Source organism: Protopterus annectens, chromosome 8.part1 (assembly GCF_019279795.1).
Source record: "Protopterus annectens isolate FY-2018-M chromosome 8.part1, PAN1.0, whole genome shotgun sequence".
Lineage (NCBI taxonomy): Eukaryota > Metazoa > Chordata > Ceratodontiformes > Protopteridae > Protopterus > Protopterus annectens.
In genome coordinates, this window is record NC_056742.1 from 112,129,406 (window position 1) to 112,153,884 (window position 24,479).

General features: G+C 40.7%; 1 protein-coding gene across 3 annotated transcripts in view; it reads left to right on the forward strand.

Moving 5' to 3' along the window:
- Positions 1-24,479, forward strand: part of DEF8 (differentially expressed in FDCP 8 homolog) — a 1,140,218-nt gene that overhangs the window by 1,112,003 nt on the left and 3,736 nt on the right. For all 3 annotated transcript variants that reach the window (XM_044081732.1, XM_044081731.1, XM_044081734.1), the window contains one exon: positions 13,086-13,195. In XM_044081732.1, the coding sequence (XP_043937667.1) occupies positions 13,086-13,195 (110 nt within the window). The remainder of the gene's footprint in view (positions 1-13,085; positions 13,196-24,479) is intronic.

A 24,479-nucleotide genomic window follows, 5' to 3' on the forward strand; every position in this document is an offset into this window, starting at 1 on the left:
GTTTGGCTATGGTATTCTACCCATTTGTAAGGACTGCAGATGCATCCTTGAAGGACATAGTACAGTTTTGTACCTACCATAAATGTAGATGTCCGAGAGGCATGCATCTGCAGTCAGGATTACCCATCCTCCTTCCCCTCTGTGGTACTCCTAGGGTATTTGCCCATCTTGTAGCTAGCTGGGGGAATCTATTATGGTGTATTTGTTTGTATATATGTACATACATGCTTATTTTTTGTTTGCTCTCTACTATTTGGAACCATTTGCATTTATCCAAATTTAGCCTTCCTAGAGGGCACCTGGCATCTGGGGCAAGAAACACTGAGGAAAATGGCGTCGGCTGATACCTTTATACCCGAATAACTGCAGCTATGACGTCGGGTGGAGTGCGGCATCAGCCGAGGCCAGACCCAGACTTTGGAATCCGGCCGACCGAAGGGCTACCTGACGACAGGACAACCCATTTGTAAGGACTGCAGATGCATGCCTCTCGGACATCTAGATTTATGGTAGGTACAAAACTGTACTTTCTCCATACTGAGGAGAGCTTCGAGTGCATGCATCTTGAGGTTAAGACTTCTGGCGTTTAGCAGCATTACCCTTAGTTTCTTGTTCTTTGTGCTGTCTATGGAGGTGGGTTTGACTTTTGAGCCTTGCCTAAAAAAGGCAGTATGGGGGTGGCAAGAGCCTTTGCCAATATCCGAAAGCCCAGGGGGTGACAGGTGCAAGCCATCCCTAGCAAAGCAACGTGGCTTGTCGAGCATGTCATCCCAGGCTGACAGACACTGGATCCCCTTTGAATGACACCAAAATTTTAGCCAATTGTTAAAATCGATCATTTTGTCTTTATACTGTGGCATCATTCTAGGTGAGGGTAAGATGCTGCTCAAGGTCAGGGTCATACTGGCCTGGGCTACATGATCAGAGAGCTCCTCTTTTTCTCTTTTCATGTAGTCGAGGGAGGTACGTCTCAGGTCATTCACGCCAGCATGTACAATGACTGAGTCATATTTGTATTTGCTTTGGAGTGACCTGAGTGCTTGCGTTATGTGGTGGATCCTAGCGCCCGACAGGCAGCTCAATGTGACCTGCTCTTTATTCAGCCTGGTGAGCGGGATGTCAGTGTGTCTGACAATAGAGTCACCTATTACAAGGGTATCAGGTGTGTTATTCAGCCTTAAGGGCTGTGACTGCTTGGCACACTGACTTTGTGTGCTATGTGCTGTACGTGTTTTGTTTTGGGGTAGCGTTTGCTTGGATGTCTGCTTTGGAGGTCTCTGTTGCTTAGGTAGATTTTTATTTAGAGCCTCCAAGTATGTTTTTGTGTTTTTATGTGTTTGATTCGCTGCTGTGGTGGGACTATGTGATACTGGAATTGTGTTGTGTGAGGTTACCTTCTCCTCCTGACTGGTTACACCAGTTTTGAGATGAGAGAGCTCAGCCTCCAGTTTGGCTATATGGTTGCATCTCTCACATATATTTGAACCTGTTTGGAGGAGGAGAGGGTTGTCCGTGTACATGAGACAGTTGTCCAAGTCAGAAAGCCTGTCCATCAACCACTCCAGCATCTCTCTCTCTCTCCTTCTCTGATTCCGTTGGTTGCTTCAGTGTCCCTGGATCTGGTTCTTCTGGGTCCACTAGATCTGAGGATGACTTTATTATCAGGTCTGAAACTGACTCTGAGTGCCCTGGCTCTGACTTTTTCAGATTTGGAGGACTCTGAGCTGGAGCCTCCATGTTGGATCTGAGGAATTGGATTCAACAATGAAGGTTTCAGATCCGTCTCTGTGCCTTGGTGCTTCAGCACAGGATAGCTTGGCTCTGATTTCCTCCTCTGGGAGTTTTTTGTGGGCAGGAGGAGACAATGGTCCAGAAGCCTGCCTTTTCTCGGCTCTGAGGTCTTCCCTTTGTCTCTGGGGTGATTGGCCTTTGAGGTTGTGAAAAGGGTTTTCTCTGCTTCAACAGGACTGATGAATCCAACCCCGTCAGATTTCCAGTTCACTTCCCAGATGTCTCTGCACTTAGAGCCTCTTCATTCAACACTACAGGAACAGCCAGCCCAAGATCTCCAGACTACCCAGCAGGGTATTACAGTTTCTTCTGACACTTCCCCAGAACACCCCACTGAGGAGGTCCCTAGGAAGAGGAAGTGTAAGAAGAAGCACTAAGACTCTCCTCAAGAGTCAGTCAGTGAGGATATGGACTTCGGTGAAGGTGAAGGATCTCCATGTTCACCTCTAGAAGATGTTTTATTCAGAGACATCCTTGAGATCCTGAAACAGAGTTGGTTGGACTCTTGAGCAGTCCTTCACCTGAGGAGTCAGTATTTCTAGAGGCACTCAGAGCTGGCCCATCTACCTCCTTATTTACTCTGCCTACAGACAAGCTCATTGATTTGGTCTCTTGGTGGGCATGGAGGAAGCCTGACACAGTTGAATCGATACCCAGACAGGATTTTAGCTCCACCTTCGGGGAAGGAATTTTTGGTTAAAAGGATGCCCATGGATGCCATGGTCATGGCGGCAGCCACCAAGAATGAACTTGCTGAACAGAGTTCCTCTGTTCCTCCCCCTAACAGGGAGTCTAGGGCAATGGATAGGTTTGGGAAGCATGTTTACACTTCAGTGGCATTTGCCTTTAGGTCGCTGAACTGTTTGGAACATTTTACTAGGTTGCAAAGGGATTTGAGCAAAGAACTCTCAACTTCCCTTTCAGGAACCATTTCTGACGATGCCCAGTTTGCAGCTTCTCAGTTGGCTACCCTTCTATCTTGAATTCATCCATGAGGCTTATTTTGCATGCAGCCAAAGGTGCCTCAAGGGCAGCGAGTTTACGCATTTCCATCAGGAGGCATGACTAGATGTGCTTATGTGATTTTGCGGAGCCCTTCAAGTCCACACTTCATTGTTTAGCCCCAAAGTGAATGCCATATTATCCAGGTGCGAGAAGGATAGAAAGACCCTCTCTGCAGTGGGCGTACATTTTTCAACCCCTCAAAGATTTTTTATGTGGAATAAATGAGGTGGTCAGAATATGTTGTTCAGGAAGTCCCAGGGTCCTTTCCGGGACACACATGGAGAAAGTTCCCTTAGGGAAAGAGGGGGGATCTATAATAGATGATGCCCCCATGGCAGAGGAGGCCCACAAAACCAGTGTCCAGGGATTATTTCTCTGACAGGCCCTACTAGTGCTCCTGAAAGGAGGACCAATTGTCCACCTCTGGAGGCAATCTGGGGTCAACTAACTGCACCAGAGAGCCTGGCTAGACATAACAAAAGATACCTGGGTGCACAGGATTATTTCCACAAGTTATTTCCCTTCCACCTTCAACTCTACAAATAATTCCCAATATTCCACCCAATCAGAGGAAAGAAGCAGCAATTCAAATAACAAAGGCTGCTAGAAAAAAAGAGTTATCCAAAAGGTCCTGCCAGTCCAGCTAGAATCTGGAACTTACTCAAGATTCGTTTTAGTGCCAAAGAAAACAGGAAGCTGGAAACCAATTTTGGATCTCAGCAACATGAACAAGTCAGTTCGACACACAAAGTTTTGGATGGTCAAGAGTCAGTCCATTCTCCCTTTTCTCGGCAAGGACAACTGGATGCACTCAGCATATCTTCAGGATGTGTACTTGCATGTAAAGATGAACAGACAATCCAGAAGGTATTTATGCTTCCCATTGGAAGCCAGTCACTGCCAGTTCAGGACTCTGCCCTTTGACCTTTCCAAAGCCCCCAGGGTGTTTACTAAATGCATGTCAGTAGTAGCAGCTCACTTCAGACTGCAGGGATTTGGGGTGTTTCCATATCCGGATGACTGCCTTATTACCATCTTGATACACACAAACCACACAAGTGTAGTCTACAGGTATACAGCCAAACTGTAGAATCCAAAAAAACAAAACAGGCCAGCACACTATCTTCGTGGAACTTGTTTTATTAAGTGTTCACATACCGGTTTTGGCTGTATCAGTGTAAAGAACCACTACAACATTTAACTTTAAATACTTCCTATTCATTTATCATTGGCCAATTACAAACAGTCATTCGACCCCAGAGAAAACAACCCCCCTAGCCTTATAATCCAACTTTCATCTTTTTGATCTAACACCCTGTGCCACCCTCCTTTATTATTTCTCCTAAAACATATTTTATCAATAATAGTAAAGTAGAACCTATCTGTGGTATGTTACAAATTATGTTTACATAGGGCATTAGACGTTTTTTTTACATCCAATGTCACTTAAATGTTCTGTTATCATAAATTTCAAGGGGCGAGAAGTTTGGCCAATGTAGAAAGCTGAACAATTACATGGTAGCTAAATATATCATCCAATCAGTATTACAACTGCCAAACACCTTTATCTCAAAGACCTTAGAAGTATTTGAAGATGAAAATTGCTCAGTTTTACAAACATATTTACAATTACTAGAGTGTCCTCAAGGCTGGCATCCTTTTATTAACTGCCCTTCTAGTGACAGTTGTCCCATGATTGAACCTTTGTATTATTTTTATAATGATTAAACCACCCCCCTAGCATTTTTCCATGTTTAAATGTAAACAAACATTTGGCTGGTAAGATGTTACATAAATCATCATCTCAAAAGAAAATATGCCAGTATTTCTGCACAAGATCGGTAAAGAATTTTGTATTATTTCCAAAATTTATAACCAGTCTAGGAGGACCCCCTACCAATTCTTTAGGCTTATATCTTAACAACTGCACTGTTATCAATATCCTGCGTGGAGCTCAGTGTTCTCATAACATTCAAATATTTGTATCCCCTCTCACCAAATCTTTGAAGCAGATCCTCAGCCTCCTTTTCACATTCTAATTCAGAAGAACAAATACTTTTTAGTCTAAGAAACTGAGCTTTTGGTATGTTCTTAACTATATGTGGGGGGTGACAACTATTGGCCTTCAGTAAGATATTCACTTGAGGGAATTTTCTGAAAACACGACTGCTGAGTGTCCCATCCAACTCATTCTGTAACCATACATCCAGGAAGGTAATTTCTCTGGGGTCATGATGCACCGTGAATTGTATACCCCATTTATTATCATTCAGGTATTGTACAAATTCCAATAAATAAGTGACATCATACCTCCAGACCAACCAGCAGTCATCCACATACCTTCTCCAGATATCCATGGCTTCCAGATAAATGTTATGAGACTCATCATAAATAATTTGTCCCTCCACGAAACCCATAAAAAGGCCCGCATAGATAGGTGCAAAAGATGCCCCCATAGCAGTACCATTAAGTTTGTAAGTAATATTTTTCTTTAAAATAAAAAACGTTTTTTGTCAACACATGTTCTATCAAACATAACATAAAAATGTTGAAACCTGGACTGTACGTAGAAGCCCTAATTAACCAATACTCTAGGGCCATTAATTCATCCCAGTGTGGAATGCTAGTATACAATGCTTTCACATCTAAAGTGCAAAGAAGCCACCCTGAATCTACCTGCATTTCCTCAGTAATGGACAAAAACTTTGTAGTATCCTGAATTCTCGATCTTATTAACCCCAGCAGTGACTTTTAAATAATGTGACAAAAATTCGGACACTGGTTTCGTAAGTGAACCATTCCCAGCCACAGTGGGTCTACCTGGTGGACTGTCTGCATTTTTGTGAATCTTAGGCAACATATAAAAGTACTGCCTAGTAGGATCCTGCACAGACAACTGGTATAAAACCAGTTTTGAAATTATGCCTTCATCAAAAGCTAATTTCAAAAAATTTTCGATCTCCACCCTGAACCTGGGAGTTTGGATCTAAATGCATTTTTTGGTAAAACCGATGATCTGACGGTTGGGTACTGGCCTCAGCAAAATACATAGCCCAGTCCCATACCTACCATCTGACCTCCCTTATCTGCTTTATTAATCACAATCTGATTTCTGCTAATTTTTTTTAAGTGCAATCCACTCCATTTTGTTGAAATTCTGACATGAAATTCTCAAAAACTCCCTATAATGAAAATGCAAAGCCTTCAAAATTTTTTGCTGAAAACTAACCACATATATATTCATGGGAGGTGTAAATTTAGATGGTTTAAATTTAAATTTCTAAATACTTTGATCTCCCCATCATGTTTACCAAAAAATAACCTATGGTTCAATAAACAACAATAAGCAATAACATCTTTCGCAAAAACATCTGGTACCAAGTGACAAGGAATAAAACCTAAACCTTTATTAAGCAATTCAATTTCTACAGGTGACAACACTACAGAAGAAATATGTACATTACAGTTCTTTTTTATTTGGACATCAGTTGTAAAATTGGATCCCTCTGTGGGCTATGTTTCCTCCCACCCCTTCTAGTTTTTCTGAAGGGGTGAACCCAGATTTCCTTTTAGCCACCGTAGACAAAGAAGTTTCAACATCAGTTTCATTAGTTGAAGAATTTTCCTCAGCCAATATTTCTGGGGAAGTCTTTTTCAAGATTGATTTATTCCTGTTACATTTATGTGAGGAAACCTGGCCTTTATTCTGTACAAACTTAACTGTTTTCTCATTGTCAGACTGTTTTCCCCTTTGATAGTCTTTCAAATCTGTATCAGACTTCTTTGTCATACACATTTTTATTTTTTTTTCTACTGTGGCTAACTTTTTAACAAACAAATCTATTTGTTGTTTGTATTCATTATGTTGCTCAAACTGTTCTACAGTCACAAATAATGTCTTTAAACTATCCAGCTGAGTATTAATATTTCTACTATAAAAATCCATTAACAGTTTGACAAAAATCATGGAGCCCTGTTGCTGTGCCTCCTGCCACCCTTGAAACAACTGCTCATCTATGCCTTTCACAAACTGTTGCAAATGAACCCGAAGGATGCTAGGACACAATCCTTTTTTCATATATGCCTTAAAGAGATGCAGATGCCACACATTCACACATAATTCCTTCATATTATCATAAATATGCCCAAACAACTCAATGCAGGTAGCAGAATGCAAAATAGTACCTCTTTCTAGAGACATTTGACCCAAGCTTAAAAATACGCCCATATATCATCTTTATCTGCTGTTAGTCCACGAAGATAGTGCGCTGGCCTCTTTTGTCATTACGATCTTCACCAGGCATCTGTTATTAAGGGCAAGAAATCGGGTACTCCACATATGCTCTCATCTGGGGATTACCGTAAGTTATGACAAGTCTCACTCACAACCAACTCAAAATTTGGAATTCATAGGAGCAGTTTTCAGCATGAAGTCAGTGATAGCTTCTCTTCCTCTCTCAAGAGTACCGATGATAAGATTACAGGTCAGAAAATTATTTTCAGTACCAAGATCTCCACCCGCTTAATCCTTCAGGCTCTTGGATCAATGTCATCGGCAATAACCTTAGTACCTTTAACCAGATTATACATGAGAATTCTTCAATGGATGTTAACAAGACCGTTTTCTGTTTTTCACCAATGTATGTCAGTACAAGTAAGAATCACTCAGGCATGCAAAGAAATCTCAAGTGGTGGATTCAATCCGATCAGGTTCTACAAGGCCATCTATTCATTCTCCCTCAGCCCTAGGCCATAGTGACCATGGACATTTCCCAGTTGGGGTGGGGCACTTTCTGGGGAAAACAGTCCAAGGCACTTGGTCGCCCAAAGAGGCCAACTTGCATATAAATGTCCTAGAGATGAGACCAGTGCTCTTAGCATTGCAGGCTTTCCAGAATGCTTTCTTTTCAGGGACAATTGCTATTCAAATAAACAATATGTCAGTAGTTTGGTACATCAACAAACAAGGAGGGACCAAATCATACCCCTTGTGTTGAGAAGCACTCAGAGTGTGACAGTGGGTGATCTCATCCAGCTGCTTTCTCATAGCAATACAGAATCCAGGGAAGTCCAATGTGATAGCAGACAAATTGGCCAGGTACATTCTTCTACCTCACGAGTAGTCTCTCATCAAGAAAGTAACACAAATAATTTTTCATCACAGGGGCCAGCCTTGCTGCAATCCTTTTGCTTCTTCCCAAAACAACAAATGCAGCAGCTACTTTGCCCTAATCCCTCCAAAAGGGGGAATCACTGAACGATGCTCTATGTCATGATTGGCATCCTTGTCTGCTTTACGCCTAGCCACCAATTCCATTAATTCCAAAATTTCTGCAGAAAGCTGTCAGGTTGAAGAGCAAAGTGATTCTCATTGCACCTTACTGGCCTCAACAGAGCTGGTTCCCATTCTTATGGCCTCATCTAGTTTACCAACCTTGGATTCTAGATCTGATTCCAGGGCTCCTGTTTCACCTGACATGCATGATTCACCCAGACATCTCAAACCTCGCTTAGGGCATGGCTTCTCCAATTCCATTAACAGCCAGACAACCTATGCTCTCTTCCCCTGTCTACCATATCCTTTTATTTTCCCATAAACCCTAACATGAAAACTCTATTCAAGTCAATGGAAAAGATTTGTTTACTGGACACAACAAAATCATATTGATCCTTTCTCAGCCCCGATGCATAACATGCTTTAATTTTTAGCTTTACTTTTTAAAGAAGGGGCAAGCTCCTCTACCAGTAAGGTTCATGTAGCAACAATATCGGATTTCCTTATTGGATATGAAGGTTCTTCATTAGCCTCTGCTAAACTGTGCAAAGCATTCTTGAGAGGCATTCTTCTTCTGAGACCACCATTTAAAGACCCTCCTCCACCATGGGATCTAAACTTGGTACTGCAGGCATTAATACATTCCACCTTTGAACCAGCAGGTAAATGTGAACTTAAGTTTCTTACTTGGAAAACTGTCTTTCTGGTAGCTATTACCTCAGCTAGAATAATTTCAGAAATCCAAGCCTTGTCTTCAAAACCTCCCTACTTGATTTTTCATAAGGATAGAGTTACATTGCAAACCAATGTGTATTTCCTTCCCAAGGTTTTGCTAGAATCCAGTGCCAGTCAGTCCATTAATTTCTAGTATTTGTTCCTAAATTTGAAAACAAAGTTGAATATATGTTACATTTATTGGATGTTCACATTATTTTTTTATCTGCATAGGACAAAACAAGACAAATTGTTTCCTTTGCAGATTTGAAATTGGTTAAACCAGTCGCTAAAGTAACTCTAGCCAGATGGCTGATGGATTGTGCTTCTTTAATCTGTAACAAACTGGGTCATACCTTAATTAAACCTGTAAGGGCCCGTTCTACTAGGTCCATGGCAACTTCTTCAATATTTCTGTACAGATTTTCCGTGGACAACATTTGTGCAGCAGCAACTTGGGTGAGTCCTCATACCTTTATCACTCATTACAAATTAGATTAGAGCACAAGGGGTAGACCATTGTTTGGTTCAACTCTGCTCAGGAGTATCCTTCCTTAGAGTCCAACCGAGATTTCAGGTAGCTGAGTACTCTGTCCCAACAGTTGAACCTAGAATGAAAATAGACAACATCAGATAAAGAAGTTATGTAATCACCATAACATTTCATCTGTCTTGTCCATTTTCATTCTTCCTCAGCTTCCTACCCACTCTCATCCCTTATGCCTACAAACTTCTAGATGAAGAGATATAAGGACACCACTGTACTTTTGATTGAGCTCCTGATATAATTTCCACTTTAGGACACATACAGTTTTTATGCATCCTCTTATTTATGCATGTTAATAGATACTACTACTGGTAAAATCAGCAAACAAGATCTGAGGTATGTTAGGGGTTGGTGCATTATGGGTAATGGAGAAGCTCAAGAGTTGTTTTGGTTACTACAAGCCAAGTATCAGATCCGAAACTAACAATTGAGGAAGAATGAAAATGGACAACACAGATGGAACGTTATGGTGAGTACATAACTTCATTTTTGTCTCCCAGACCTCTTCAGGTGGTTACAGGCAGTACCACTGTCATGTGATATGGTGACAAGCAAAGGGGAACCAGGTTGTACCCCCTTTGGAGACTAGCCATGTTAGCTTGGGATATAGCTTCAAGGAAACATTCTCACTCTACAGGCATCCTACGTTCTGTCAGTGTAAAATTGCTTTGCAGACAAGCTGAGCAGGACCAGGGCAGACTTTCACATATGGAAACTAGATTGGGGGGGGGGGTGTGTTCCAAGATTTGATCCATCTGTGGGGAGTTACTCAAGTGAGCCTGTTTGTCTTTTATGTGAACAATCAACTGGCGCGATTCTGTTCCAGGCTTCCTTCTAAGAAAGCCTGGAGGACAGATGCTTTTTTCATTTCTTTGGACAGAAATGCTCCTGTATGCTTTTCCACCCTTTTTGTTAATATCCATGGTACTTCTGAAGTTACAGAATCCCCCAGTATCATTGTGGTGACTCCCTTCTGGCCCAGGCAGCTGTGGTTTTCCATTCTTTTGGAAATGGTCAGGGCAATTACCACAAGCTTCCTCACAGACTGTATCTACTCATGCAAGAACAGGGGTGTTTGATACACCCTGATATCAATCAGCTTTCACTGACTGCTTAGATGATAGGGTCTTAATTCCTTTTAGGCACCTGTTTACTAAGGATATGCAGCAGGTGCTAATAAAGGCAAGAAAGCCTGGCACTAGAAAATCATATATTAACAAATGGAAAAGGTTTTCTAGTTGGTGCCAACAGCATAAGCAGCAACCATTCAGGGCTGGTTGTCCTCTATTTTTTCAATATTTGTGAGAGTTACTATCCTATGGGCTTTCTTATTCATCTGTCAAAGTTCTTTTATCATCCATTTCAACATGTTTGTCCATCTTTCAATGCAGTCTCGTGTTAAAATGATGTTGAAAGTGGTTTTGAATAAGAAGTCTCCAAAATAACCAGTGTCCGTCTTTGGAATCTTAATTTTGCTTTAGAGAAGCTAACACTTGTTCCATTTGGACCAGCTAACCTGGGTGACTTGAGGTTATTAGCATGGAAAACAGTTGTACTGATTGCTGTGACCTCTGCAAGAAGGTGAGTTGAAAGTACTTATGGTGAGCCAACCCTATTTCATTTCCACAGGGGAAGGGTTTTTTTTGAGAAGTAATCCTTCTTTTATGCCTAAAGTGGTACCCAAGTTTATTTTAAGTCAAACTATCCATCTCCCCATTTTCTATCTTGACCTAAAATGAGGGAGGAAGGACACTCTCCATACATTGGATGTACACAGACAACTCAACTCTGGTATTATTTTGAAAGAATTAAATCTTTCAGAGCTTTGGTTCAATTATTAATTTCTTATGAAGGTAAAAAGAAGGGACAACCTGTGTCAAAAACAGACTAAATGGTTGTCTAAGTCTATTTCTTTTTGTTATATGTACCATAACAAAAATTTCCAGGCAGGTCCAAAGCCCACTCTACCAGGACCTTGGCTTCAGCTATGGCTGTATGAAAAGGTTTGTATTCTAGAAGCTGCTACTTGGTCCTCTGTGCATACTTCTGCTTTAAGCTTTATAAGCTTGACTCCTTCTCTAAGTCCCAATTAGGCTTTGCTAGGACCATTTTTCAGGGAGTGCTGGACTCTCATCCTTCCATCTCCTAAAATGTAGTAAGCTAAGGTAATCTACCCATATAGCAAAGGCTACTGCAGCAGTGATTAATATGGTGAACATAGTACAAGCATGTAAATGAACTTACGATAACACTAGATGTTTGAATGATTACTTCTACAACAGCCACTCCCTGGGAGTGCTGGACTCTTATCCTTCTACCTCCTAAAATGTAGTAAGCTAAGGTAATCTACCCATATAGCTAAGGCTACTGCAGCAGTGATTAATATGGTGAACATAGTACAGTCATGTAAATGAAATTACGATAACACTAGATGTTTGAATGATTACTTCTACAACAGCCACTCCTTCCCTCCATCCCTTGATTTTCATGTACTTTCAATGCTATGGTGTGGACATTTATCTTTTTGCGCCTAGCATTGCCCTTTCAGAGCTCAGCCTCGCTGTCTGTGTTGGCAGAAAAGCTGTGAAGAGCTTGGCACCCAAACTTGTCTTTTAGTCAGCTGAGCTTGAGCTCAAGCTACCTGACAGTTTAGGAGTATGGAAGATTCCCTGAAGCTTTGGAAGCTGGCTGGCTGTTGTATCCTTGTAGGATATAACCCCATGTAGCTAAGGATGCTGCAGCAGTGATCATTTGATCAACTACTATTATGGTAAGTTTACTTACATAGCTGTATTTTTCTTGACAAATAGAGTTGGTTTGCTTTGCTTAGACAATGATTTTAGATAGAATGAAACTGTAGTCTGACATCTCATTAGTAGAATGGTGCCTTCGTATTAGGCCGTATGTTACACATGTGCTGCATGATGATGTCAGCTGCAGATATCACACACCCACTTCCCCCACACACTCTGCATCAGACCAAGTTGCAGAAATATCTGATTTTTTCCTTAGAGAAATAAACTTTTTGTGCTGTTTCTTTTTTGTTTTTGTTTCAGCTTTCCATCCTGTCGTATAATTTGTTTTCTGATCTTGCCTGTCCTGCAGTCCATTGGTGAAAGTTGGGCTTGTGGAAGAAGAGGTATCTTCCCCAAACTGCTTTGGCTTCACATGCACCATATAAATGGTCATGTGATAAATGTAAGTAATTGCACTGTTAACATGCCACCAAGCTCAGAGATTTCCATTTTCCTGAGTCTAACAATGTGTGTGGCCTGTGTCATGCAGTGATGTCAGCACCCACCCATTTCCCAAGACATGCATGCATATTGTTATACTTGACACAGCCTCCGAGAACAAGTCTGGCTTCTGCATGCATTCCTTGTTTCATGCCCTCTCCACCTTCTTTCACTGAGGGAGTATTTATGTTGAGTACTGTTACTTCCAGGGTAGTTAAGTTCAGTAACCGTAGTCTTTTCAGGAACCGATGTTCTCAGCTTCACAATTGAAAATAAGGCCTTTGCACTAAATGGATGGCCAAGTTCTGTCTCCTTTAATATTTGTTTTTTTATAATTGAATTTTAGGCATAAACATTTTATTTCAGAGTTGAATCTGACACCTTTTGAGAAAAATGCTTCTAAAAATGTATTCCAAGGACTGACATTATTTAGAAGGGTCATTATTTTTGAAGTTGTATTAAATTAAACATGAAGTAATAACTCTGTACTTATTTTTTTCTTTCTTTTTTTCTTCAGAGATGCCAAGCTAAAGGTTTTGTTTGTGAACTCTGTAAAGAAGGAGATATCCTTTTTCCATTTGATAGCCACACATCTGTATGTTCTGACTGTTCTGCTGTGTTCCACAGGTTAGTAGGATTAGAATTTTGGCTGTGGTTAAAAGTAGAAATATGTTTTATTGGCAGATAGTAATAGTGTCAGTCTTCCTGACTCTTCAAAAAAGTGAAATTAAGAGCTGCATTAAGAAATTGTGACGAAAAAAGTCTAATAAAATAGGGGCTTATAGGGGTAAGGAGTTGTGTAGCTGTCGTATTATTTATTTGAGGGAGGTTGTACATTTCAAATGCCATATTATCAGCGAATATTGAGACAGAAATTTTAGATGTACTGAGCTTCCAAGATGACAGAGGCAGACAGAACCTTAACTTTCTCGGTTGTTAAGGCCAAAAAGATTTAAGATTCATTGACAATCCAGCACAACTGTTAATCTCAGTGCCTTCTCTATGCAATGATGGAATAGGAAGAAGAAGAAAAATAAAACCATGACTTTAAATGTGGTTAAGACACTGGGCTGTGCCATCTGTGACTGGTGTGCTTAAAAGGTTTTAGGTTGTGATGTGTACCCCTCCTTTTCCCAACATGAATCACATACAGCTGTAATGATCATGACAGTTACACTGGAGTGCAGGTAGACCATTTTCTCAGATGAAAAATAAAACTCATTGATTTTCGTCTGAGGTGTCAATGTCAGAAGGTCACATGGCATACATCAAGCATCTGCTGTCAGAAGTCTCCTACAGCAACATTCCAGTTACCATCTTTATCGCCTTCACTTCCAATAATAAGGGTAACCTAGTCGTCGTCTTCTTCTTCTTTCGGCTGCTTCCGTCAGGGGTCGCCACAGCAGATCAACTGTTTCCATTTCTTCCTGTCCTCTGCATCTTGCTCTGTCACACCAACCACCTGCATGTCCTCTCTCACCACATCCATAAACCTTATCTTAGGCCTTCCTCTTTTCCTGTTACCCGGCAGCTTCATCCTTAGCATCTTTTTCCCAATATACTCTGCATCCCTCCTCAGCACATGTCCAAACCAACGTAATCTTGCCTCTCTGGCTTTGTCTCCAAACCTTCCAACCTGGGCTGACCCTCTAATAAGGGTAACCTAGTCCAAAACAATTATCCCATCATCAGGTAAACTTCATGGATCATGGAAAGTGTTTTGAGCGTTTTAATGATACTGTGGAAGGAAGCTAGCACGTACTAAAAAATTCAGTGTGCATTTATTTTTGCCTTGGCCCTGAGTACAAGTGTCATCTTTTAGCTCAGTCAGAATTTTCGTCTGACATTATAGGCACTACAGAGTGGTTCTACAAACACTGTTAATGCAGAAGTATATAATGTTAGCTTTCGTGGAGCTCAGTTATGGAGCCTCTGAACACCTGGGATCCGAATTTTCTTGTGGATTAGCAAACAAAGAACAGAACTGTTGTCCCTTTTTTCTTCAGATTTGCAAAGTGGTTTAAGAGTAATAAATTGTTCTGCCCAGGTCACGTACCCAGAGACTTCCATGGTATTTACAGTAGCAGAGTTGACAGCTACTTAGTCTGAAACTCTTGGTATCAGATACACATTTGATGACAGCACTTTCCATTTCTGCTTAAAAGCCATCATGGTAAGCACCTGCTTCATTTGAAGAACTCTCACATACTTTACTGTTATCTGATTCCTTAGACAGCATTATGCAGGCCTTTGCCCAGCTCTTGATGGTCTACACTGGATGCTTCAGACACTGGCATTTTTAGTGTCTTTACCAGTCTGTGATCCCAGTAACACATCTCAGTCAATACTCTTCTTCTTTAATACCACTGTTGTGCTCAGTTGTATCCATGGGGGTATTTCATACAGGCCATTAACCATTATGTGGCCAAAATACTCTCTCCAGAGCTTGTTTCCCTTGGATTAGGAAACCAACACTTATGTTTTCTCACTTAGGCTTTCAGAAGAGCAAGCCCTGTCTGCTTCCTTCTGAAGATCCTATTTATCAAAATATTCTAGGACAGGTATTCACAATACTGGGGTATAGTAGAGTTGTGTAGCTGGAAAACACTGTTAAAACTTTTTTTCTTTAGAAATGTCTTAACTTCTAACAGAAGCCATGCCAACCCCTTTTTTATCTTCCTTAAGGAATACATTTTGAAGTATGGCATATGAGGCAAGTTTGTTTAAAAGTTATTTTATCTTCTTTAAAAGACGCATTTAGACTGATTTTATGGCTGGTTTATGTTATTACCAATGACTTTAAAGAGTCCACTAGAATGCAACACTTATTTAGCCTATTCTGCCCCAGAAAAGCTTTTCTCCCATCTTACTACACAAATCAGATATATTTAGTGGTTCTGTGTCATTTGCTTAAGCTTCTGTGATTAAAATGTTCAGCCTTTCTTCCTTTGATTTTATTTCATTTAAATACCAAAGTTCCAAGGTCCTGAAAATATTTAGTGACCTAACAGTAGTCCGTTGTACAAGCAGGGTATAGTAATAAAAATACACTGGCAAAACATGCATTTTTTTAGTTTTTTTGTCCGGGACAAACCTTGCATCCCACACCTCAGTAAGTTATATATTCCCACTTCAAATCACAAAACATTGAAGAAAGTATGGAAATTCAATGTTGTGAAAACAGCACATCCTGCAGTAATCAGTGAGATTGATCTTGGAGTAGAAATAAGCACACAGGGAGCTTTAGGGGTCATTAGGTCATTCCACTACAAAAGAACTATGATCTCTAACCATAGTTATTAAAGTGAGATGTTTAGTCAGGTATGGACATATTGCTAAATCTGTGTATTGGGAACTATTATTTTTCTTCTTATTTATGCTACTGTGTTCTACTCTACAAGGATTTATGAGTACAACATAAAGCATTTACTTTGCTTAAAGAGGTATTACTGACTTTGTAGACTTTTGCCTTCTTTAAAAAGAGGTTGACTACATTGTACTCTTTTTTCATGTACTTTTTCATGTAGTATTGCAGAAATTAACTTTCTAAACTAAGTGCTACTACTTTGACATCTGAATATGCACACTTTAAATACATAATATGAATGTGTATATTATATAGGTTCATAGGTTGGTACTAGGCTATCAGTCCTAGGGCCTATACAAGCCTAGCCATAACAATTCCCTGGATATTTCTTCCCACAATATTTACTTCCCTGGACCCCTGTCTAGCAGGGTGACTGACGTTATCCCTGGGGTGAATTTCCTATCTCCCATCCAATCATCAAGGTTCTTTTAGAAGAGGGCCAAGGAGGTGCTCTGCTAGACATGTTTTATTTATTTTTTAGATGGTTAGCATAGGGCATCTGCTTTAGGCCTGTGATTCTTTTAGTGAGGTATTTCTGCGGCCTTTCCAGCTGTTGCAGATGTCTTGTGAGGTACATACCAAACGGGGCTTTGTACTCTATAATGGGTCTAATGAGGGATGAGTACAGTGAGACAATGACCTCCTTTGTTCTGGATGAAAAGCCCTTAGTGATGAGGTGTGCCACACAGAAGGATTTCCTGACTGTTGTGGCGATGTGGTTATCGATGAAACCACTGTCCACCTGTGTCCCTAAGTCTCTCATCACACTTTCAGTGTTTAGTGTACTGCCACCAATGTGGTAATTCATGGGTACATGTTTTTTCCCAAAGGGGATAACTATACATTTCTTGGCATTAAGCTTGAGCCAATGGCTCTGGCACCAAGCATCTGTTTCTGTAAGGCCCTTTTGTAGAATATCCGCATGTACTTCAGAGAAGTAGATGCCAAACAAGAGCGGTCCCAGGACTGAACCCTGAGGTACTCCACTTGTCACTTGTCTAGAGCTGGATTTGGAGTCGGCTACTTTTACAGTCTGGGTTCTGTCATTGACGTAGGGATTTATGCCCAGCTTAGTAAGTTTATCTATGATTCCAGAGTGGGGGATGGTGTCAAAGGCCTTGGCAAGGTCCAGATACCCTCGTCCACAGCTCTGGGGACTGATTTGAAGATGTCAATCAGGTTCAGGAGACCAGATCAGCCCTTCACGAACCCAAACTGGGTGGGGTCCAGTGTTTGAAGGTTGCCAATGTTTTTGTCTATAAGTTCCATGATAATGCGTTCCATACCCTTGCAGATCAGATTTGTCAGACTGATGGGACGGTAGTTCCCAGGATCCAAGGTGGACCCCCCCCCCCCCCTTGTGGAGTGGGATAACTGTAGCTGTGCGCCACTCAGTGAGCATGAAGCCTGAGGTGAGGCTATGATTAAACATGACACTTAGGTGAGGTGCCAGTTCATTTTGTAGTTCATGTAGTACACAGCCCGGGATGCCGTCTGGTCCCATGGATGCTGCATTCTAAGCTTTGGAGAGTGCGGTTTCTATCTGTGTGGCTGTGATTACTGGAATTTGGCAATCTTTTGGTATTGAGATGGGCCCTTTAGGGGGGAGAGGGGGGTAAAGTTTGCACTAAATCGATCTGCCAGTATATTGGCAATATTCTTGGGATCAGTATATTTAATACCATTCTGATGTAGCTCAGAGCAGATCTGAGCATTGCCATTTAGATTCTTGATATAACTATAGAATGCCTTGTGGTTGTCTTTGGAATCTTTGGCAATTTTATTTTTGTAACTAGCTCTGGAGGATTTTATGAGAGATCTCAGCTTCTTACTAAGGCTGGTAAGGGAGTTTTTTGCGTCCTGGGATTTTCCTCTTTTCTGCAACAGTTTATTCTTTCTGTTGTATAGTGTGTTTATGGTAGGAGACCACCAGATTGGCTTCCTTTTTTTTTTGGAGGAGAGCGTCTTGGTTCTATTTGGGATGGCATGATTCATGCACGAGTGGATGTGCTTGTACAGTGCCTTAGTGTAGGATTCAGCAGTCGAACGTTCAGCTCTCATCTGCATGGGTGTCATGAAGTTTGTCACTTCTGACTTGAGTAGCATGAAGTTGGCTTTGGAGAAGTTTTTTACGGTGGTTTCCGTACTGGGGGGTGGGGGTGGGATGTGGATGCCAAGGGTGATTTGCTTATGGTCAGATCTGACTAATGAGGGGATGACCACCGGTGTGGAGCATCTATCTCCCATGTTGGTAATGACCAGGTCTAGGATACTGGAGCCCCTGGTGGGACAATGGATTAGTTGATCCAGGGTGTTGGAATTTGTGAATTCCAAGAACCGTTGGGAAAATGTGTTGGTACCTGAGTAGTTTTCCCACTTAATGGCAGGGTAGTTAAAATCACCCAGTATTAGGGTGTTTAGTTGTATCTTAATAGTTTCCAGTATGTTTAGAAAGGTGTAGTGAGAATCCTGGGGCATGGTGGGGGATCTATAGGAAGCTACAATTTTGATTGCAGTCTTACCTAGTATTAGTTGCACCTGGAGAATTTTAGATGCATTGTGTTGGGCAACTAGCCTGGAAGTGTGAATATCCTTGGTAAGTATGGACACTCCTCCACCTTTAGTGCTTCGGTCTTGGTTTGGTGGCCGAAAAGTGTGGTAAGAGTTGTAGCCTGGTATTGCAGGGGTGCTCTCTGGAGCCTTGAACCAGGTCTCAGTTTCTGCACAGATATCGATGTTCTCCATTTTCAGGAGTGCCTCGAGAGAGTGCATTTTGAGATTTAGACTTCTAGCATTGAGTAGCATTACCTTCAGATTTTGCATGCTTGTATCTGTTACGGTGGTGGTTTTGTCCTTTGAACCTTGCCTAAGAAAAGGCACTATAGGGGTGGCAAGAACTTTAGTCAGTAACCTGAATCCCAGGGGTGACAGGTGCAGACCATCTCTGGCAAAGCATCATGGTTTGTCAATCATGTCATCCCTGGCAGACAGATACTGGATCTCCTTTAAATGATTCAGAAGCTTAGCCAATTGTTGAAGTCAGTCATTTTGTCCTTATACTGTGGTATCATTCTGGGCGAAGCCAGGATGCTACTCAGGGCTAGGGTCATACCTGCCTGGGCCACATGATCCGAGAGCTCTTCCATGTCTCTTTTCATGTAGTCCAGAGAGGTACGTCTCAAGTCATTCACTCCAACATGGACAATGGCAGAGTCATATTTGTACTTTTTGTGGAGTGACTTGAGTGCATGTGTTATGTGGCAGATCCTGGCACCTGACAGGCAGCTGACTGTAATTTTCTCCTTGTTCAGCCTGGTGAGTGAGACATCAGTGTGCCTGACTATAGAGTCACCTTTGACTAAAGTGTTGGGTATGTTGTCTTGCCTTAGGGGATGTTGTTGAGTAGCACACTGGTGTTGTGAGCTGTGTGTCACTTTGGTTGTGACTGGGGGTCCTTGTTGCTTGGGCAGGTTAATGTTAAGGGCTTTCTGCATATGTGGGTTTAGTGTTGCTATGTGTGGGTGTTGATGGTGTGCATTTAGAAGGGCTATGTGTTGCTTGAGGTGTGGTGCTAACCTTCTCCTCTTGACTGTCTAGCACAATCTTGGCTGGAGAGAGCTTTGCTTATTAACATAGTTTTGTTTTCTTAGGGTTGCAGTATTTAGTCAAATTGAATTTGGTATTACAGATTTCATGTTCTTTGCCTTCCTGTCTTATATATCAGTCTTTTGCTGTCCAGATGTATGGCATTTAGTCCAGTAATGCAGAACCAAATTTGTAATGAGATACAGGATAAAAGTAGTCTGTGGGCACTTCTCAACCTCAGGTTGTTCGTTAATTAACTGGGTCCTGCCCTAGCTTATCAAATAGTAGAAACATACTTAGAAGCATTAAATCAGTTGACCACTGTCGAGAACTCCAGCAGTGGTTGTGTGGATCACCACCTTCTCCTTTATGTGTCACTGTCTTGTAAGCAGTATCCCTGGATCATATTCAGTAGCTTCCATATTATCAAAAGTGAGCCATTAATTGGGACCCACTGGAAGGGGAGATAGCATTTGTCTAATTAAGGTCCACTGATGATTTTCATCAGATTAATTCCCCATAGAGACTCTAGACCATGTTCTTGGAACTGACTTTTGTACTTCAGGGTGTTTACAATGCTGTCAGTATCCTCATTTTTGTAGTGTCCCGGCTGTCCAGCATTTCTGTGCGTCTCAGTGCTTCTTACAATTTAATCCATTTTTCTGAATCATGTCCGTCTCGGTAGTTGTCCAGTTAAGAGGAAATTTCCTATTTTTGACAGCACAGTCCATAATGAACTGACTAGGCTCTCCTTTTTCCTTTGTAGACGAATCCATCTTTGCAGATATGAATTACAGGCTAACATTGTACAAGTCAACAGTGAACCAGCAGCATACCAGTCATCCCTCAGCTTACTACCTAATCCATAAAGATCCTATATTTGATTTAAACAATCCAGGCATTGCTTCTGTGCCATGGTGCCACCTTGGATCTATGTGGACCTGTGCCTTTCATAAGAAAGTCAGCAGACTTTACTAAGTTTTTCATACATATTCACCAGTTTATTCTGTCTGTATGTGGACTTTCCACATGTTTTCTGACCAAGAAAGAACCAAGAAGTCATTATACCATAGCAGTTGAATGACATTTTGGGAAATCAAATTGTTAAAATAGATCAAGACAACTGTATCCTGTACCTGTACCCAGAAATGCAAATGCATTTAATTTGCATGTTTGGTAATGGTTGCTAATTTTGTTTGACCATGCTGTGGATTTAGCAAGGTCATTTCTGGATTTCAATAATCCCTCTAGAGAAGTATTTTCATGTAATTTCTAAAGCTGATACTAACCTTGCACAGCCTGTTCTTGTTATAGTACAACTAGAGCTAACAGGAGCGTATATGTAAGCTTTTATATTTTCTGCTATTCATCTTAGGTTCACGAGCTTGGAAGAAGACTTTTCTAGAAGTGATTGTGTGCAAGTCTTATGTCCATGAGATGATTATAGCATTCTAGCAGGCATTCAGGACTCTTACTTTGTGTTTGTAAAGAGAACCATTCACTGTTTCAAGCTTGCACTGGACAAGCAAGAGTGCAGACCAGACTGCCACTGAGGAGTAGGGAAGAGAGGGCAGTGCTCTGCTGCTAGTATTTCTGTATCATTAAAGAACCACAGGTAGTCATTAGCAAAAGTAAGACTGTCCTGCCAGTCTGACTCCTCCTTATTTCTGTAGTCTATATATTTTCACCTGTTCTTGGTGTAGATGGCACCTGAGTAATCTTGCAGATGGAGTGTTGCAGACAGTACTCCAAGACTGTTGTTGTTTTCCTCTTACAAATAATATCAGAGACCTGAGATCATCATAGATATGGACTTTCTAGTTATTTTGTCTAGCATGCTGTAGAAAAAACAGGCTGAAAGTCAGACTTGTATGTTTCAAAACTATTGTTTATTTACGGTAACAATATATATGTCCCAGAAAGGGACATTACAGTGCTGTGGAACATATTGGGACAGTTTCATATCTTTTCTGGATGCAAAATGAATGAACCTAAAGCAAAGGTAATACTCGTAAATTATGTACCCACATACAAATTTGTTCCAGCAATGTCCACACATATGGGGACAAAAGGAAGTATTTAGGAGTATGGATTAAAAATGATTCCAGTGTGGCAGCTAAGGATATGTGGGAAGAGACTAAACAAAAGATAATAAAAAAAAAAAAAAAAGAGAAAATGGAAGTTCTTTTATATGGATATCAATAGTAAGATACAAGCAGTTAAAGTGTTTAGTCCCTTTACTCTTTTACACAGGTCAGGCACAGTTTTATCAATGGGAGGAGGAGTTATAGACAGCAATTAATAAAGAGCTGAAGGATTTTATCTAGGAGGGGAAAGCAGCAAAAGTCAAGTGGGATAGGCTTATTCTTCAAGTATAACAGGTCAGATTGGGATTACATGATTTGATAGGTTATTTCAGAGCAACACAGTTAAGGCAGAAGCAGAAATGTATAATTCAAAGTGGAAAGAGATGATTATGAAACCGGAAGGAAGCTCAAGAAACAAGGAAAGATTGGGATTTTGGATGCAGACCTTTAAAGAGAATAACAATCATACAGAATATTATATTCATAAAGTAGCAGAAAGTATTCTAAGAACTCAGCCAACACTGGAATGGAGAAAGGAGATTTTACCAATAGGGATGACTGCAATTAGGGATACAGACAATAAGCAAGAGGAGTCTGGAATTTACTGGAGAAAACTGGCAAATGAACCAAGATATTGGGAGCAAATAGCTAGAGAGGGAAAGGTAATAAAATGGGAAGACACCAAGAAGTTATTTGTATTGCAGGTTACATGTTGCCTTCCCTATCAAGGATTGATATCCGAGTATAGGCAAAGAGAAAGAAATAGGGGACCCTGAACAAAAGACTAGCACTGATAGAGTTTTTAGTGGACTCTAGAACAGAAGTTGCCACTAAGAAAGGAATAATTAGTAGCGCATATAAAATATTGCATGATAACTATAAGAATCATTCAGAGGAGGGTAGAAGGAATTGGGAAGAGAGCCTGGATAATCAGTTCACAAAGAAACAATGGGGGATATATGTATGTCTCCCAAATATGCAACAAAGTCTAGAAGATTTAGGATCTTTGCTATGAAGTGTTTGCATAAGTATTTTTTATACCCAAAGTAGACTCCAGAGAATGTTTCCCCAGGTAGACAGCAAATGTTGGAGGTGTGATGGAGAGGAAAGAGGTAACTGGGAACATATTTTCTGGGAGTGTAATGAGCTGGCAGACTTTAAAGACTTCCAGAAAACTACTCTGTCAGAGATGCTGGGTGAGCAAATTGGTGTAATTAAGGAAATTATTTTTTGAGCTATTGTACAGAATAGGAATTGCATAGACATAGTAAGGCCTTGCTGAGTCTAATTATGATGGCTGCCAAAAAAGCAATTACTAGAAAATGGAAATCAAAGTCCAAACCAATTTTACTAAAAGTAGTGAAGGTAGTAACAGACATGGGAAATGGGACCTTTATAAAATGATAGGAGCAAATTACATAGGAAAAATGGGAAGTGTGGGAACAATACATGCAGAGGAGGAACAAGGTTTAAAAAAAGGCAGGAATTGAATGAGCTATGTCATGGTTGACTGACAATGACCGGATATATTATAAGTGATGTATAATGTTTGCAGCTACAGTTGTGTCAGCATAATTTGAAATGTGTGCTTGCAAATGAGATTGTGTCGGTATGGTTTATTTATATAAATGTAAGATTGCCTATGTCATTCATGATAATTTAATAAAGATGTTTCATCTTTAAAAAACACCTTTGCCATTCTCTTAGCTAGTATAGACTAACAGTTTATAACCGTGGTTTAAATTGGAAATTGATCTATCCTCCTTGGCTAATACATGGAGCAGAGCTGTTTTGGTACTGTCCTCCCTTTAAAAATATTATTAAACAAAATCTTCAAGATCTTTATCACTTTTTTCCCCTCCTAACTTTTAAACTTCCACAGGAATATCATCTGTTCCTGGAGAATTCCTTGTTGATTGATTACAAATCATCATTTTATCTCATCCCTTCCTGTTCTAGATATTAATTATTGAGTCTAACCTTCCTTTAACCTTGGCATAGATACTTTCATTTGGACCTTTTCTTGGTTTCCCACTCCTCTGCTTTGTACAGATTTTCATAGAACTTCTGAAGCATCTCTAATACCTCTGTAGACTATCTGGTTATTTTTCTTATCATAGGCTCCTATGTTTGGCAACAACCCCTTCTAATTTCTGTTGCCTAAATCATTGCACTAAGAGTTTTTGTGCTCTGAAGTTATCAACAGTACTTAACAGGAAGCTTTCTAAACTTATGCATGTTATCCAGTAGACTCTGTCAGCAGTTGCTCCTCTTGTTCTCTGAGATTCCCCTTCTTTTGCAGTACTTTAACTTCTTACAGCAAATTTCTTCTACTTCTTTCTCATGTCACTCTCTCTTACTGCTACAATATTTTAAAGTCCATTTTCATTTTATCTCACTCCCTAGCTATCCCTTCTGAAGAAATTTCTGCCTTCCCTAATAACGCTCAAATTTCCAGTATTCATTCTGAAAATTCCAGACCATACCTATCCACAAAGGCGGAAAGTCTGTAGAACTCTGTAACTATTGACCTTTTGCCATACTTTCTCCCCTGTCTAAAATTCTTGCACACTGTGTTTGTAAACAAATCTTGGCCTATCTCACTCAAGAAAACCTGATAACTAGAGACAATAACAAACTAGTGTCCTGTCTCTTTTTAGATCTCTCCAAAGCCTTTGACACAGTCTCCCACCCCATTTTCCTCTCCATCTCACCCTCTCCACAGCATCTATCTCCTGGTTTAATAGCTACCTCATAGACCAGCAGCAATCCGTCAAATGGCTCTCTGCTCTTTCTCCCTTTCTCCCCAACAAAATGGGTGTCCTGCAAGGTTCATTACTTGGACCCTTCTTTTTAACATCTTCACTAACCA